At 55.3% G+C, this 16,492-nt stretch overlaps 1 protein-coding gene across 5 annotated transcripts in view; it reads left to right on the top strand.

The window, feature by feature from the left end:
* The window catches only part of PPP6R2 (protein phosphatase 6 regulatory subunit 2), a 57,028-nt gene extending 40,536 nt beyond the window's left edge, over positions 1 to 16,492 (top strand). For 3 of the 5 annotated variants that reach the window (XM_071418427.1, XM_071418429.1, XM_071418428.1), the window contains 12 exons: positions 1,946 to 2,061; positions 2,876 to 2,961; positions 3,255 to 3,335; positions 3,673 to 3,770; positions 5,654 to 5,711; positions 6,460 to 6,587; positions 7,431 to 7,588; positions 9,704 to 9,857; positions 10,229 to 10,317; positions 10,764 to 10,950; positions 15,134 to 15,274; positions 15,933 to 16,492. In XM_071418427.1, the coding sequence (XP_071274528.1) occupies positions 1,946 to 2,061; positions 2,876 to 2,961; positions 3,255 to 3,335; positions 3,673 to 3,770; positions 5,654 to 5,711; positions 6,460 to 6,587; positions 7,431 to 7,588; positions 9,704 to 9,857; positions 10,229 to 10,317; positions 10,764 to 10,950; positions 15,134 to 15,274; positions 15,933 to 15,984 (1,348 nt within the window). In that variant the 3' untranslated portion in view covers positions 15,985 to 16,492. The remainder of the gene's footprint in view (positions 1 to 1,945; positions 2,062 to 2,875; positions 2,962 to 3,254; positions 3,336 to 3,672; positions 3,771 to 5,653; positions 5,712 to 6,459; positions 6,588 to 7,430; positions 7,589 to 9,703; positions 9,858 to 10,228; positions 10,318 to 10,763; positions 10,951 to 15,133; positions 15,275 to 15,932) is intronic. The other 2 variants (XM_071418430.1, XM_071418431.1) reach the window with 2 other exon arrangements.

Below are 16,492 nucleotides of genomic sequence, written 5' to 3' on the forward strand. Positions count from 1 at the left end.
TAAACCCCTTGTGCTGATTGGGCTGATAAGAACTTAATATTCTAAAAGAACTAAAACATTCAAGTGGAAATATTCCAGAGGCTTCAGTTTCAGTGTCCAGCTCAGTGTTTGGTCCTCCCTCTCTATTTTGAGCTCCTGGTGGCTTCCAAGGCCTTTGGAGTCCCACTGGGGTTGTTTAGGCCATAATTGGTGGATTGAGATCTGGATTACATTTTTTTTTTTGTTGCTGTGATTTGGGGTTTTGGGTTTTTGGTTCTTTTTACAGCCTCTTGTCCACATAAGGAATTTTGCTGGGCATTTCCTTGCCCAGTTCTGTAGGACCAAAAATATCCCTGGGTGCTGCTTGGGAGTTTTCCTGATTAAACCAGAAAGGAGCCAGAGCTCATCCCTTCTTCCTGCCAGAGTTCCAGCCACCACCACACTGGAAAGAATCTGAGTGGAAGGAAAAAACAGGGATTTAAGCAGAGGAATCTCAGCTGGGGCTTTGGGAAGGTGGAGTTTCCTTGGCTGCTCTCAGTGGGCAGATGGAGAGCAGCAGGGACCGACCCTGGATCCCTGGCAGTGCCCAAGGCCAGGCTGGACACTGACAGGGCTGGCACTGCAGGGTCCCTTCCCACCCAAACCATTCCCTGGGCTGGTTTGGAGCACGGCTTCACTCTGCAGGAGAGGAAGCAGTGAGGAGCCAGAGCAGGGACTCGAGGCTGCTTGGGCTCTGTGTTGGGAACTGGTTTTATCCCAGGGGCAATCCCATGCTTGGATGGGAATGTCTTCTGTTCTGGGGGAGTCACTGCTGCAATCCCAGTCCCACCCTGGAGCTCTGCCAGTAGCTGTGCTGTAGACCCTTAACTTTGGGTGTTTTCTTCCCTGGGAATTGCAATCAGATTTATTCCTGCATCTTTTCCATGTTTAGGTCCTTGTTTAGAGCCCCTCCCATGTTACCTGGGCAGGAGGAGGGATCAGGAGGGAACAGGGCAAAATGAAGGAAGGTCCCTGTGCTGGGGCCGAGCTCAGCCCATCCTGCCAGAGCAGGGCTGATCCCTGTGTGGGGCTGGAATTCTGTGACCAGTGGGGTAGGAATGCTGTGGCCATTGTGGCTGGAATTCTGTGGCCAGTGGGGCAGGAATGCTGTGGCCATTGTGGCTGGAATTCTGTGACCATTGGGGCAGGAATGCTGTGGCCATTGTGGCTGGAATTCTGTAGCCATTGGGGCAGGAATGCTGGGGCTATTCCCAGGGCTTTGTCCTGGCTCTGTGGTTATCCTGGCTCCATGGGCATCCTATCCTGGCTCCATGGGTGTCTCGGCTCCTTGGGTATCCCAGTTTCATGGGTATCCTGGCTCTAATGGGTGTCCCAGTTCATGGGTATCCTGGCTCCAAGGGTGTCCTGGCTCCATGGGTACCCCAGTTCCGTGGGTACCCCAGTTCTGTTGGTATCCCAGTTCCATGGGTATCCCAGTTCCATGGGTACCCCAGTGCCATGGGTGTCCTGGCTCTGTGGGTATCCCAGCTCCATGGGTATCCCCGCTCCGTGGGTATCCCGGCTCTGTGGGTATCCCGATTCTGTGGGTATCCTGGCTCTGTGGGCATCCTGGCTCTGTGGTTGTCCCAGTTCTGTGAGTATCCCAGTTCTGTGGGTATCCCAGTTCCATGGGTATCCCAGTTCCATGGGTATCCTGGTTCCATGGGTATCCCGGTTCCATGGGTGTCCTGGCTCTCTGGGTATCCTGGCTCTGTGGGTATCCTGGCTCTGTGGGCGTCCTGGCTCTGTGGGTATCCTGGCCCCGAGGGTGTCCTGGCTCTGAGGGTATCCCGGTTCCATGGGTATCCCAGTTCCATGGGTATCCCAGTTCCGAGGGTATCCCGGTTCCATGGGTGTCCTGGCTCTGTGGGTATCCTGGCCCCGAGGGTGTCCCGGCTCCGAGGGTAGCGGCTGCTCTCTGTTCCAGGGCAGAGGGCGGCAGGAGGAGAGGGAACATGGGACACCTGACCCGCATCGCCAACGCCGTGGTGCACAACATGGAGAAGGGGCCCATGCAGGCCCAGATCAGTGACTTCATCAAAGGTACCGCCTGCTGCTCCTGCTCCTGCTCCTGCTCCTCCTGCTCCTCCTGCTCCTCCTCCTCCTCCTCCTCCTCCTCCTTCTCCTTCACTTTTCACTGCTCTCCAGGGAAAAATAACCCTTGGGAGCTCCTGGGAGGGCTCACTGCAGGTATTTCCTCAAGATCCTTTCCCATTGGAAAGTGTTCCCAGGGAAATCCCACAATATGCCATCATTTAAAGTATGGTGGGACCCCATTTGGCTGCTCCTGGTTTTCACACAGTGAGGTTAAGATTGGACAGTGGGAGGTGTCCCTGTCATGGCAGGGGTGGCACTGGGTGGGCTTTGAGGTCCCTTCCCACCCAACCCATTCCATGATTCCATGACTCTCTGAGGAAGGAGACATGAGGTTGTGTCCCCAGATGTGCTCATCAGGGATATTCCCATTGCCAGACTGTGTCCATCCTGCCCTCACTGGATCCACTTGGAAAACTGGTTTTGTCCCATGGCTTTGGGTGGGAGGAAGGAAGATTTTCCATTTTCCACATTTTCCATCCCCACTGCTCAGCCCCTGCCGGGCTGGGAGGGGGTACAGCCGGGCAGTGACAATCTGGGGGCACAATCTTCTGCTCTTTTCTCCTTGTATTATTTCTCCATTTCCCTGCCTCAACCCTCAAGTTCTGCTCACCTTTGTGCTCCCAGTTGTGCTGGGCTGGGAGAGATGGGAGGGGAGGGCACCCCCAAGGTGAGAGAAGCTGTGAGTCCTCAGCCCGGGTGAGTCCCCAGGGAGTTCAGCTGGCTCAGAACTCCCATGGTTTCTGTGTCCCTTTTGTTCCAGAGTTGCCTGAGGACTGCAGGGGCAGGTGGGAGAGTTTTGTGGAGGAGACGCTGACGGAGACAAACCGGAGAAACACGGTGGATTTGGTGAGTTGGTCACTCCAGTGCCTGCTGGGCTTCCCCTCACAGAAGAAAGGGATATTCCTGGTTTTTCTCATTTTCCTTCTTTTGCTGAAGAACGCTTCAAGGCAGAGTAGAAAGCATTTCCATAAACATGTTTCATAACAGTCCTTCAGCAGAGCTGATCTGTGGTGCTGAGCTGGTCCCTGGGATTCCTTGGGGCAGCTCCTGCCTGGGCAGGAGTTTGGGCTTTGGTGGAACTGAAACATTGGAGCTTTTCCAGCTTTCCCTGGTTCCCTGACTGGTTTGTGCTTTCCCAGGTGAGCACCCACCACCTGCACTCCTCCAGCGAGGATGAGGACATTGAAAGTGCTTTTCCAAATGAGCTCACTCTCCAGCAGGTGAGTTGGGATCATCTGCACTAATTCTGGGAAACTCGCTGCTCCGGTTGCCTTTGGTCCATCCTGGTGTGGAGCAGCTTCCTGAACTCTGCTCCCAGTCTGTGTTCATTTCCTTTGGGCTTTCCCAGAGCAGTTCCATGGCCTGGGATCCACCTGGGAGCAGGGCAGGAGGCATCAGGATGGGAATGCCTTGTGTGACCCTGCTCTGGGAGGGGGTCAGAGTGTGGATTTCACACTCTTCCCTGGGATTTTAGTGTTTTCCTGGAGGAGCTCCACTGACTCTTTCTGGAGTGTCTCTGAACACCCTACTGATGGATTTTTTGGGATCCCTTCCCAGGCCTTCTCTGAGTACCAGATCCAGCAGATGACAGCCAATTTCGTGGATCAGTTTGGCTTCAATGATGAGGAGTTTGCAGACCAGGATGACAACATCAAGTGAGTCTGGGAGTGTTTGGTGGCAGCACTGAGTGAGTCTGGGGGTGATTGGCATTTCAGCCTCTTTGCATCCCATCCTCCCTCTGCTTCAGGTTTACAAATGAGCCTTGTTATCCCTCCTCAGGTTGTAAACAGCTCCTTGTTTTCCAGGAGCCCAGCCCGATCTCCAGAGCCAGGTGGAGAAGCAAGGAAAAGTATTCTTTCATTTCAAAGAGGGATATTTGAAATAAAGCAGGCAACTGTTGTCCAGCCCTGGTCTGGAATGAGTTTAAAGACAAAGCATGAGAGCAAACTCGGGGCAGTTAAACAGATCTTTTCCAAGGCATTAAATCCTTATTGGAAGGAGGAGTGAAGGGACAATGCTCTGATGGAATCCATGGAAAATGCAGCCATTTTCCCCCTCCTGAGGAAGGGAGCAGGGGTGATCAGGAGCAGTGGCATTTCAGGGAGACAGGGAAGGGGATTCAGTGTTACACAACTTGCTGAATCCAGAGCTTGGAATTCCCTGCTTTTACAGAATTCATTCAATCCCATTTAAGCTGCAGCTCATCCTCTCTCCTTAAAAATGTACCTAGCACTGGGATTATCCCAGTGGCCATAACAGTCCTGAAATTGGGACCAATTATGGAAAGAGCAGTGCTCCAGGGGATCCCAGTGCTCCTGGGTTTGTCTCCATCCCAGGAATTCCTTAGGATCCAAGGCAGCACTTCTGCCCTTCCCATCCAGGGTTTTTCCTGAGCCTCAGAGATGTCAGAAATTTGATAAGGCCAAAAAGTTCTAGAATAGAATCAGAATTGAAATGAACAGAAATTATTCTGTTCTACACATAATTTTTTAAAAATAAAATAAAATAAATAAAAGACTTTTCACTGCTGGCAAATACAGCCCCATGTGAGTGAGGGGCAGGGAGGAGTTAAATCCCTGTGGAGCTGCCCCAGGGACTTTGTGCCAGGTGTAAAATGAACAAGAAACTGGAAAACGTCTGCCTGGCATGTTGTAGCTCTGTTTGTGATTAGAAAAGGAGAATGTCCTGCAAAACCAGGAATATTCTGGGAGTGGTGCTTCCTGCCAGCTGTTTCCAGGTGGTGGACACTGGGCTGGAAGTGAATTGGAATATTTAAGGACTATCAGTCATGTGTCAATGGCCCTGCGATTGCAGGAGTGTTGAACAGGAGAGTCTTTCAAAGAAAATGACACTGGAAAAGCTACAGATCCATGAGTAGGGAGATGAGCTCTTCCTGAATCCAAACTCTGGGAATTGGGAATTTCTGGGCTTGCAGCACCCTCTGCTGTTCCCACCAGGGGCTCCCCTGCCTTGGACTGGGAATTGGGTCATCCGGGGATATTCACATCCTGGGATATTCACAGAACAGCACACCTTGGGCTTTGAGACTGAGATTCACAGAATCCCAGGATCCTTGAGGCTGGAAAAGCCCTCCCAGCCCATCCAGTCCAAGCTGTGCCCAATGCCCTCCTTGTCCCCAGTCCACAGCCCTGAGTGCCACCTCCAGGAATTCCTGGGACACCAACAGGGATGGGCACTCCAAATTTCCCCTTCCAAGGCCTGAGCCCCTTTCCATGGGGAAATTCCTGCTGATTCCACCCTGAGGCTGCCCTGGCCCAGCCTGAGGCCGTTCCCTCTGCTCCTGTCCCTGTTCCCTGGAGCACAGCCCGACCCCCCCGGCTGTGCCCCAGGAATCCCCTCCAGTGTCCCCCGTGCCGGGAATGTTCTAGGCTGGAATAACCCTTCCCTCGTTGAGGGTACACCATGGGCAGGAGTGGCTGTGCAGGGATCCCAGCCCAGGAGTGGCTCTGGCCCTGCTGCTGTCCCTCTGGGAAGCACGGGCCACTCCTGAGGCTCTTCCCTCCCTCCTCCCTCCCAGCGCTCCCTTCGACCGCATCGCCGAGATCAACTTCAACATCGATGCCGACGACGACAGCGTGAGTGGGGCTCTGGGCTGGGGCTGGGGTCAGGGTGCTGCTGCAAAGGTGCTGCTTGCATGCTGACAGCAAAGCTTTGGGGGCTTTGGGCAATGCACAGGGGACTGAGAGAGCTGGGCACTGCTGGCCCCTCAGGGCTTCCTGCCAGTGAATGTTCCCTCTGAGGCAGCACCCCTGGCACAGAGTCCCTGGCAGGGCCACCTCCCACTGTCCCAGGCTGCTCCAGCCCCAGTGTCCAGCCTGGCCTGGGACACTGCCAGGGATGCAGGGGCAGCCCCAGCTGCTCTGGCAATCCCATCCCAGCCAGGAATTCCTCATTGCCAAGATCCCATCCCTGGCTGCCCTCTGGCACTGGGAGCCATTCCCTGGGTGCTGTCCCTGCAGGCCTTGTCCCCAGTCCCTCTGCAGCTCTCCTGGAGCCCCTTCAGGCCTTGGAAAGGGCTCTGAGATATCTCTGGATTCCTCTCCTGTCCAGGTGAACACCCCCAGCTCTCACAGCTTTAGGTCATCTTTCCAGACACAGATTAGGGAAGCATAGGCAGAGGTGGATTTCTCATGGATCTAAACATTGCCAGGCTGTTCCTGGCCTTTCCTGGTTTATTGCCCCAAAGCAAAGCAGCACCTGGACTGTGGTGGTCCCAGGTGATCCCAGCTCTGAGCAAAGCTGGATTTGGTCAGCCCTGAGACCTGGGCTTAAAGCAGTGTCTCCAGAGAACCTGTGGAAAGTGATTTCCCTTTGGTCCTGCAGCCCAACGCCTCCCTGTTCGAGGCCTGCTGCAACGAGCGCATCCAGCAGTTCGACGACAACGAGGAGGAGGAGGATATCTGGGAGGAGAAGGACATCTCCTATGCCACCCAGGTCAAGTCCAGGACACGGTAAGGTGAAAGCAGAGCTCTGATTTTCCCCCTGCTGCTGGGAATCTGCACATTTCAGTCCAGGCCAGGAGGAATTCCTTGGGTTTTGTGTCATTTTGGGGCTGTGAGGTTTTGTCTGACACAACCCTGAGCACTTTCCCTGCCACTTGTGTTGGGGGTTCTCCTGAACTGGAAACAGATCCAGTTCAAGGGAATTCATTAACAATGGGAACACCTAATTAATGAGTCTTCCATCAAACACATTAAAAACCCCCACCCTTAGTGTGAAACACTTGGAATTTGCTCCTTCTCTCATCCTTGGAGAGGAGGAGGAGGAGGAGGAGGTGAGACGGAGGGGAGTGGGCAGAGCATTCTTTCTCAGAACATTCAAATCAGAAAAGTGAGAACAAGAGGCCTCCCAGGGGCATCTCGGGCTTTGAAATAATTTTTCATCCCTTTGACAGAGCCACTCATTAAAATAAAGTTATTTCCATAATTCCCAATCTGCAGTGTGATCAAAAGAAACGGAGAAAACATCCAAGGCTTCCCTGTGTCCTTTCCAAGCATGAACAGCCTCAGGTCCTGCCTGGGCACAGGGTGGGCTCCGCACCAGTGTCTGTCCCCTCTCTGAGCACTGGTTTGTGTGGTGTCCCCAGCCCTGGTCTGTCCTGCACCTCCAGGAATGCTGGCAGCAAAGCCCTCAGGAATCTGGGGGAATCCCTCTGAGCACCCACGATTGCCCTGAGCAGTTGGGGGAAATATTTTGGGGGAAGCAACCGTGGCAAAGGCTCTGGGCTGTTTCCCCAGGGACAGGGAGGAGGAGCTGAGGGGTCCAGGCGTGGCTCATTCCCAGTTCCCGTTCAGGTTTGGAGCCTCACAGACGTCAGAGAGCTCCAAGAGTGACCTGGAGAACGGGGACCACGACGGCAGCGTGGACTCAGAGGAGGAGGAGGAGCGGCCACCACCGCCCTCCCCACACAAGGGCAGCACCCCAGAGCAGAAGGACTCAGACTCCTGCCAAGGTACCGGGCTTGGGAGAGCATCCCTGGGGCTGCAGGGATCACAGCAGCTCTCACACATTGCCAGCTCCTCTGGGCAATCCCCAATTCCTCCTGGCCAGGGGAAACGGGAATGTCAGGGCTCACCTTGTGCCTCTGGAGTCTCTGGAGCTGCAGCCCTGCCCCAGTACAGCCCTTGTGCCAGGCAGCCCCACAGGGAGAATCCCAGGGAAAGGGTCCCTGCCCATGGCAGGACTTGGAATGAGAGGAGCTGTAAGGTCCCCTCACACCCAAGCCATTCCATGGTTCTGTGGCTCCCTGAATCCCAGCTCCTTCAGTGCAAATCCCAATCAAAGCAGCAGTGCAGGAATGTGACCTGAACTCTTCCCATCCCAGGACAGGAGTTGTGTGCCCACCTTTGCCAGGTGTCTCCACACCCTCATCCCTGCCTGTTCTGCTTTTCCAGCTGTGCTTTGCCTGTGGCAAACCCATCCCTACAGTGACTGGAGCAGGAGTGCAGAGGGACTGGCTTTTCCTGGAATCCCAGGAATGGGTTTGGGTGGAAAGGGATCTCAAAGCCCCTGCAGTGGCACCCCTGCCATGGCAGGGACACCTCCCACTGTCCCAGGCTGCTCCAGCCCCAGTGTCCAGCCTGGCTTTGGGCACTGCCAGGGATGCAGGGGCAGCCCCAGCTGCTCTGGGAATTCCAGCCCAGCCCCTGCTCACCCTCCCAGACAGGAATTGCTTCCTAAGACCCCGTTTAAACCTGGGGCTGGAAGCCATTCCCTGTGTCCTGTCCCTCCAGGCCCCTGTACATTGTCCTTTTCCGTTTTGTCTGCTCCCTTCAGGTGTTTTCACAACTCTCTGTGTAAATGACACCATGAGAATGCTGGACACACACGGTGCTGTTAGCAGAACAATTCCAAGGGACAAAACACTTTCCCAACCATCCCTTTTTCCACACTTTTTGAGTTCTATACCATTTTTTTCTCTGGGTGCTGCCTTTGTGTTGTCACTCTGAGCACCAGGCAGGATTATCCCAGGTTCCTGCTCTCTGCACCCCTTTGGAAGTGTCAGATAATTCCAGTCCATTGGGAAGAGCCAGTATGAACCTTCCAGTTCCAGTGGGCTCTCTGTGTGGCAGCCCAGTCACCCTCTGCAGATTCAGTTGGAATTTGGGATCACTTTTGGGGATACAGCCTCGAGGGGCCTCTCCTGCCTGGTTCTGTTCCTGCAGAGCTCTGCAATCCTCCCTTTTCCCTAAGCTAAGGAAAAATGCTATTCCAAAGATGGGATTTGTAGGACTGGAGGTTGGAAGTGGGACTAGAGGTGGAAGGATGTTCTGGAGGAGGAATTGTCCAGGACTGTGAAAAAAGCAGTGGGTGATTTTTAGGATCTTAAATATTGGAATCCATTGATCAGTTCTTTACCTGAAACCCAACCATTGGAGATGGAGATGGGACCTTTTGGCAGGGAACTGAGGGACTTGGAGCTGGGAATCACTGGCTTGGGGGATGAAGCCACCCCTGGTGTCATTTGTCTCCATGGGTGCCTCTCCTGGGGATAAACATCTGCAGAGGGATTTCTGTGGGACACAGGCGGGTGGGGAAGGGGGGCCCTGGGTTGGGTCCCTGTGTCCCTGGGATCCCAGAGGTGTTCCTGGGATGTATTGGGATGTCCCTGGGATGCCCCTGGGATCCCAAGGATGTTCCTGGCCTGGGTTGCTGTGTCCCTGGCATGTTCCTGGGATGTTCCTGGGTTAGGTTACTGTGTCCCTGGGATCCCAGGGATGCTCCTGGGCTGGGTTACTATGTCCCTGCGATCCCTTGGGTGCAGTTGGGATGTCCCTGGGATCCCTGGGATGTTCCAGGGATGGGTTGCTGTGTCCCTGGGATCCCTGGCATGTCCCTGGTCTGTCCCTGGGATCCCTGGGATGTTCCAGGGATGGGTTGCTGTGTCCCTGGGATCCCTGGCATGTCCCTGGTCTGTCCCTGGGATCCCAGGGGTGTTCCTCGGCTGGGTTGCTGTGTCCCTGGGATCCCTGGCATGTCCCTGGCATGTCCCTGGCTGCCTGCAGTGTCCCTGGGGTGCTCCTGGCCGGCTGAGGCCGGGCTGGCACCCAGGCTGTGGTGTCCCTAGGGGCTGGCTGGACGGCCGTGTTCGAGCCCGCGGGCCCCACGCCGCCCGTGGCCATGGACGTGGGCTCCAGCGTGTGGGACTCGGCCGCCCCGCAGAGCAGCGCCCCGGAGGAGAAGGGCTGGGCCAAGTTCACAGACTTCCAGCCTTTCTGCTGGTAAGAGCCACGGAATCCCAGCTCCCCTGGGGCTTGGGAAGCGAGCAATATTTGGGGTACGTTTTGATGGAGTGCCTGGCTGCAATCCTTTCTTCTTCTCCTTCCCATCGCTTCCCTTTTATTGTTTAATGCTGTCTGATGATCCTGGATCAGGGCTCCTTTGTGCTTCCCACTGCTTCCCAGTGCTCCTGACTGGGGTGGGACACAGCCCTGCTTTCTGTGTCCTCACTGGGGTACAAAACCAGGAAATAAGGTTTAGAGAAATTCACAGTAGTGATGGGAAGGAAGAGCAGGGCTGGTGGCTGCTCCTGGGGCTGTTGGGAGGCTCTGGGATGATCCTGGCTCCGTGCTCAGGGCTCTTCCCTCCCCAGCTCCGAGTCGGGCCCTCGCTGCAGCTCCCCCATGGACACCGAGAGTGGCGGCACCGACGGGACCCCGGCGCAGGGCCAGGACAAGAACTGTGAGTGACACTGGGCCACACGGGGAGCTCTCAGCCCTGGGAACTCTGCATGGAGCCCCTGGGGCAGGAGAAACCTCCCTGCAGGGCCCCTGCTCTGAGCATTCCCTGCGGGGTCAGTGAGCGAAACAAAGGCAGAGATCCCCAGGGTTTGTTGGGACAGTGTCAGCAGGGAAGGGATGGAGCTGCAGTGGGGTGGAACTGATATCACAGGCACACTTCATTTATCCCTGGAAGTGTCCCAGGCCAGGCTGGACGGGGCTGGCAGCACTCTGGGACAGTGGAAGGTGTCCCTGCCCATGGTGGCACTGAGTGGGCTTTGAGATCCTTCCCACCCAACCCATCCCACGATTCCCAGACCATCTGCAGTGGTTGCAGGCCCTGTTTGACCCCTCGGGCTGGTCCAGGCAGCTTTCCCGAGGTTCCAGTGTGGGCTCTTCCTCCCCCAGCCAGCACTGCTGCCTCTCCCTGTGTGTGGAACGCGTGTGGGACACGGAAGGCACCGCTGGTGGCCTTGGACAGCAGCTCCTCGGGCAGCTCCGAGAGCGACGACGACGACGACGACAAGGCCAAGGCTGGCACGGAATCCACGGCCACGGCACAGGAGCCCGGCAAGGACAGAGCAGCTCCCTCCAGGTGGGAAGGGATCAGCGTGGGCTGGGATGGCCCCTGGGCTGGGATGGCCCCACGTGGCTCCAGTGTCCCTTCTCCTGTGGGCTCCATCCCCTGGGAGCAGGTCCTGCCCTGGCATGGCACAGGGGGCTGAGGGACATATTTAGCACAGGGTTATTCCAAGGAAGGGTTGGGGCTCCTTTGGGCCACTCCAGTGTCACAGGAGAATTTCTGTCCCCGTCCTTTGAGCCACTCCAGTGTCACAGGAGAATTTCTGTCCCCGTCCTTTGGGCCACTTCAGTGTCACAGGAACATCTCTGTCCCTGTCCTTTGGGCCACTCCAGTGTCACAGGAGCATCTCTGTCCCTCTCCTTTGAGCCACTCCAGTGTCACAGGAGAATCTCTGTCCCCATCCTTTGGGCCACTCCAGTGTCACAGGAACATCTCTGTCCCTGTCCTTTGGGCCACTCCAGTGTCACAGGAGAATTTCTGTCCCCGTCCTTTGGGCCACTCCAGTGTCACAGGAACATCTCTGTCCCTGTCCTTTGGGCATGCCAGTGTCACAGGAGAATTTCTGTCCCCGTCCTTTGGGCCACTTCAGTGTCACAGGAACATCTCTGTCCCTGTCCTTTGGGCCACTCCAGTGTCACAGGAGCATCTCTGTCCCCATCCTTTGGGCCACTCCAGTGTCACAGGAGCATCTCTGTCCCTGTCCTTTGGGCCACTCCAGTGTCACAGGAGCATCTCTGTCCCCATCCTTTGGGCCACTCCAGTGTCACAGGAACATCTCTGTCCCTGTCCTTTGGGCCACTCCAGTGTCACAGGAGCACCTCTGTCCCTGTCCTTTGGGCCACTCCAGTGTCACAGGAGCATCTCTGTCCCCATCCTTTGGGCCACTCCAGTGTCACAGGAACATCTCTGTCCCTGTCCTTTGGGCCACTCCAGTGTCACAGGAGCACCTCTGTCCATGATCTGGGATCAGACCCGGGGCAGGATCTGGGTAGGATCGCTCAGAAAAGAAGAGTAAAGGCTCCCATGGGATCCTCCTGCAGCCATGGGGGGAAGGTTTAACCCACTCAGGTTCTTGTTTTCCCCAAAGTCATTCAATGATAAAAGCACCAGGAAAGGGTGGAGCAGATGCAGGGATTGGGCAGGTTTGTAAGAGTTGGATCCTCAATCCAGCCTGCTCCAATCACAAGGGATGAGCTGCTGCCCAGCCCAGTCAGCATCTGCTGCATCCACAGAGATTTTACTCAGTTCTAAGATTCTGAGGTTTTTCCTCATACTCTTCCATGGATTTCCTTGTGTTTTTTACCTGACTCCTTGGGTTTGTGCACCTGACTCAGGACCAGGAGTTTCCTTCAGCAATGCTTGGTGACAGCTTGGGGTCATTCCTGGGTGTGCTCAGCCAGCAGCAGCTCCTGGGGGCCTGGGGCTGGGAAACCACTGGGATTGCAGAATTCCCTGGAATTAGGGCAGGAGCTATCCCAGTGTCTGTTAGGTTGGAAGCAGCTTATTCTGAGAAATGCATTAATTGTGATAATTACATTAATTCTGATAAATACGGTTGATTTTGATAAATGCATTAATTCTGATAAATGCAGTTAATTTGGATAAATGGATTCATTTTGATAAACACAGTTAATTTTGATACGTTTCAGTTTGATAAATGCATTAGTTCTGAGAAATGCATTAATTCTGATAAATGCACTCTCTGTGCCTGGGAATGGCCTGGCTGTGGCTTGGTGGGAAGGCACAGCAGTTCCAGCTGTGCTGAAAGCAGCCTCTCCTTCTCTTGGATTGTGTGGAGTTGGATCCATTGGATCTGATCCAAAGTGTGCTCCAGGTGCTTTTCCTGCCCTGGCCCATGGTGTGGGCACAGCAGGACCTTGCCTGGAGCTGGCTGGGTTCCCAGTAGGATCAGGCAATGTCCTAAACTGGACTCACAGGGTCGTTGGCCCAACTGCCCAGGACAGCCCAACAATCCCAGTGTTGTCCAGACGTTCCTGGGGCTCTGGAGCCGTGCCCATTCCCTGGGGAGCTGTTCCTGTGTCCATCTTCCTTGAGGTGTTCTCACCTCTTCCCTGCTTTCCTGGCGGGAGGGAAGTGTTTGTTCCTGGTTTGGCACATGGGGAATGTTTTCCTCTCCAGACAAGTGTCTGTAGCACATTCCATAGGGACGAAGCTTCCCAAACCTGCCTGCCTTTGCCTGCCTGCTGATTCCATTGTGGCAAAGAGCACCCAGGGCCTCCCCTGACAGGTGCCTGTGGCTCTCCACAGCTGTGTCCATGGCCAGAGATCCCAGGGGGAGCTGTGGGAGGGCAGGGGCGGTGCCACAGCTGGGACTGGAGCTGCTCCAGGCCTGGGCTTCCAGTGGGAATCACCACCCAGAGCCCTCCCAGTGTCCTCAGCTCTCCCAGACCACTCTGCCTGCAGTGGGAATATCCATTTCTTACCACATTCCTTAATGATTCCAGGGAAATCAGGAACATTTTGGAGTCATTCTGTGGGTTGTGACTCTCTTCCAAGCACTTCCCCAAAACCTGCACCAAAGCCCATTCCTGTTGCTGTAGGGGCAGTTTTTCCATCCCCTTGTGCCCCTGGAATAACTGGAATCCACACAGGGATCTCTGATTCTCCTTGGAGCTGCTCAGGGACTCAGGGTTTTCCTTCCCCTTGTCCCTGGAATCCACGTTGGAGGTCTTTTATCCTTGGAGCTGCCCAAGGCCTCTGTGGATTCCATGGAGAACCAGATGTTGCAGTCCAGTGAATCCTCCAGATGTTCCACCCTCTGTGAGCCCCATCCCATCTCCCCAGCTCCTTGGGGAGATGCAGCTCAGGAATTGCTCTCAGCTCCCCAGTTTGGATCCTGCTGCCCAGGGAGGTTTGGGGTCCCACCTCAGGGGTGTCCAGGGGACAACAGGACATCCCACACAAACTCCTTGTTTGGGTTGTGTCACCCCTGGGTGACCAGGGGTGTGTGTCCAGCTGGGATTTTCCAGGAGCCCAGGGAAGGCAGAGAAATTCCCGAGCCCCCATGGGTGCTCAGGTAACTCTGGAATCCTCCTGCCCTGGAAACTTAAGGGACTGGGCTTCAGATATTTCTCTCTGAGCCATGGAAATGTTGAGCTCCAGTTTTTTGTGTGGGAAGTGTTTTTTTCCAGTGACATTCCGGGAACACAGCTCCATCCGTGTCTCTCCTAGGTGTATTTTGGTACTTCTGAGGAGCTTGTGAGCCTGGAGAAAAGGGAATGTTTGGATCTCATTATTCCTCATTCTAATGGTTTTTTTCAAGAGAAGTGCTCCAGAAATAGAACCTCAGTCTCCAATCTCCATCACATGTCCAATTATCCAGCTGGGATTATTTTATTCCATAAACTCCCCCAGAGCCAGTGACAGGATTCAGCTCAGCCATCTCCAGCTTTTCTCCCTTTTGTGGAGGTTTGCTCTGGGAGAGAGGGAGAAATAATTGTTCTGGATGGAAACTGGGAAGAAAACATTCCTGGGGCAGCTCATCCTCTGCCTTGGAAGCCAAAAAAATGGGATGTGCACAGAAATCCCTTCTCCAGCTGCAAATCTGGGTGGGTTTATTCCAAACAAGAGATTGGGAGGGTTTGCTCCTGCAGTTCTCCTTTCCCAGGATTTGAGCTTTGGTTGTTGGTGCCTCACTGGGGACATTGTCCCTCAGGTGGCACATCCATGGTCCCTGGAGTGCCTTCAGCATGTTTGGATTCTGGACATCCAATCCCTGGGGGTTTTCCTCCATGGGGTTTCAGGATCTACCCCTAAACCCAGGATTTTCTGGGTGTCCCAGAAGCCTGAGGAGCCCCTTGGGCAGAGCCTGTGGAGCAGAGCAGGGTCTGTGTCCGTGCCCGAGCAGAGGGGGCTGTGCCATCCCAGCAATGGCAGTTGGAATGGTGCTTTGGGAGCTCTCAGACTGGACTTGCAGCAGGAGTTGGGAATGCCTCTCTCCAGGAGCTGTTCTGGTGTGTCCTGTTGGGTTTGGGATCTGGAGCCTCCAGGATGTGCCCGCTGATTTGAATCCCAGCTTATTGCCAGTTCTCATTCCCAATGGGATCTTCAGGCCTGTGTGAGGAGAGCAGGAGGAATTTTGTTTTCCCCATTGGAATTTGAGCCCCATTCCAGCCCCATTCCTGCTTTTCCCATGGGCTGAGCTCCACTGAGGCGTCCCTGCCCTCTCCCGCAGTGGCCCTGACGGAAAAGCTCCGGAGACGCTTCCCGCGGCTGACGCCCCCCGTGCCCGGAACAGCGCGGCCACGCACACGGACGGGCACCAGAGAGTGGCCACTGCTGTCACAACTGCCACAGAAACAGCCACGAGAGACAGGTGAGGCCACAATCCTGGCATGGCTGGGTGGGGAGGGACCCCAGAGCCCCTGCAGTGCCACCATGGGCAGGGCCACCTCCCACTGTCCCAGGCTGCTCCAGCCCCAGTGTCCAGCCTGGCCTGGGGCACTGCCAGGGATGCAGGGGCAGCCCCAGCTGCTCTGGCAATCCCAGCCCAGCCAGGAATTCCTCATTGCCAAGATCCCATCCCTGGCTGCCCTCTGGCACTGGGAGCCATTCCCTGGGTGCTGTCCTGCAGGCCTTGGCCCCAGTCCCTCTGCAGCTCTCCTGGAGCCCCTTCAGGCCCTGCCAGGGGCTCTGAGCTCTCCCTGACTGAGCATTCCTAACTCAGCCTGCCCTTGAGTTGGAGATGCCCCATCCCTCTGATCACCTTGGAAGGGGTTGGAAATAGACAGCTTTTAGGTCTGTTCCCACCCAGGCCATTCCCTGATTCCACATTGGTTTTCCCTATAATATTCCATGAGGCACTGGGGGAGTTTCTCCAGAGGGAGCTGAGAACACCTCACTGCACAGACAGAACACAACCGGGGGGGGCTCAGGTCCCGGCAGAAGGGCGTTCCCAGGAGGAATGAGGGCAGCGTTGGGAGCTCTCCTGGCCTGTGCCGTGTCCCTAAGGCTGCTCCCTGGTGTCCCTGCAGGAGTGACGAGGCCTTGCCCTGCGCTGAAGCCACGTTGAACGGCCCCGCTTGATGCCGCCGCCGCCCTGGGACGTGTGTGAGCCAGGCCAGGCTGCTCCCTGGTGATGCAATTTGTCAATTCTTTTTTTTTTTTTTTTTTTCATTTTAATTTTATTTTTTAATAAATGCTGCATTGATGAGAGCGAGCTGGCGTTCAGGACCAGACACGCAGATCCAACAGCACCGATCCGTTCGGAAAGACACTCGGCATTGTCAAAATGTAGCATTGAGTTCAGTCCTCACGGGAATGACAGGCTCTTCCCAAGCCTTCTGCCTGATTTGAGTTGTCCCCTTCCCCGTGCCCCTGGTTTTTGTTTTGGATTTGGGGTTCAGTGCTGTTTTCCCAGTGTTATTGCACACAGTATTCAGCTTCTCTTGGGAAGGTAGCAGGTCCAGCGGCGGCCGGGGCCAGCGCACAAATCCCGCAGCCGTGTGACCAAAGTTCCTGATGGAGCTGTCCTCGGGCAGCCTTTGCACCGCTTTGTAGAGCAATAAAGCCTTACCAGAAACATTTCACAGGA

The sequence above is a fragment of the Agelaius tricolor genome, unplaced genomic scaffold (assembly GCF_023055355.1).
Source record: "Agelaius tricolor isolate 1412-34295 unplaced genomic scaffold, bAgeTri1.0.p SCAF_86, whole genome shotgun sequence".
Classification (NCBI taxonomy): domain Eukaryota; kingdom Metazoa; phylum Chordata; class Aves; order Passeriformes; family Icteridae; genus Agelaius; species Agelaius tricolor.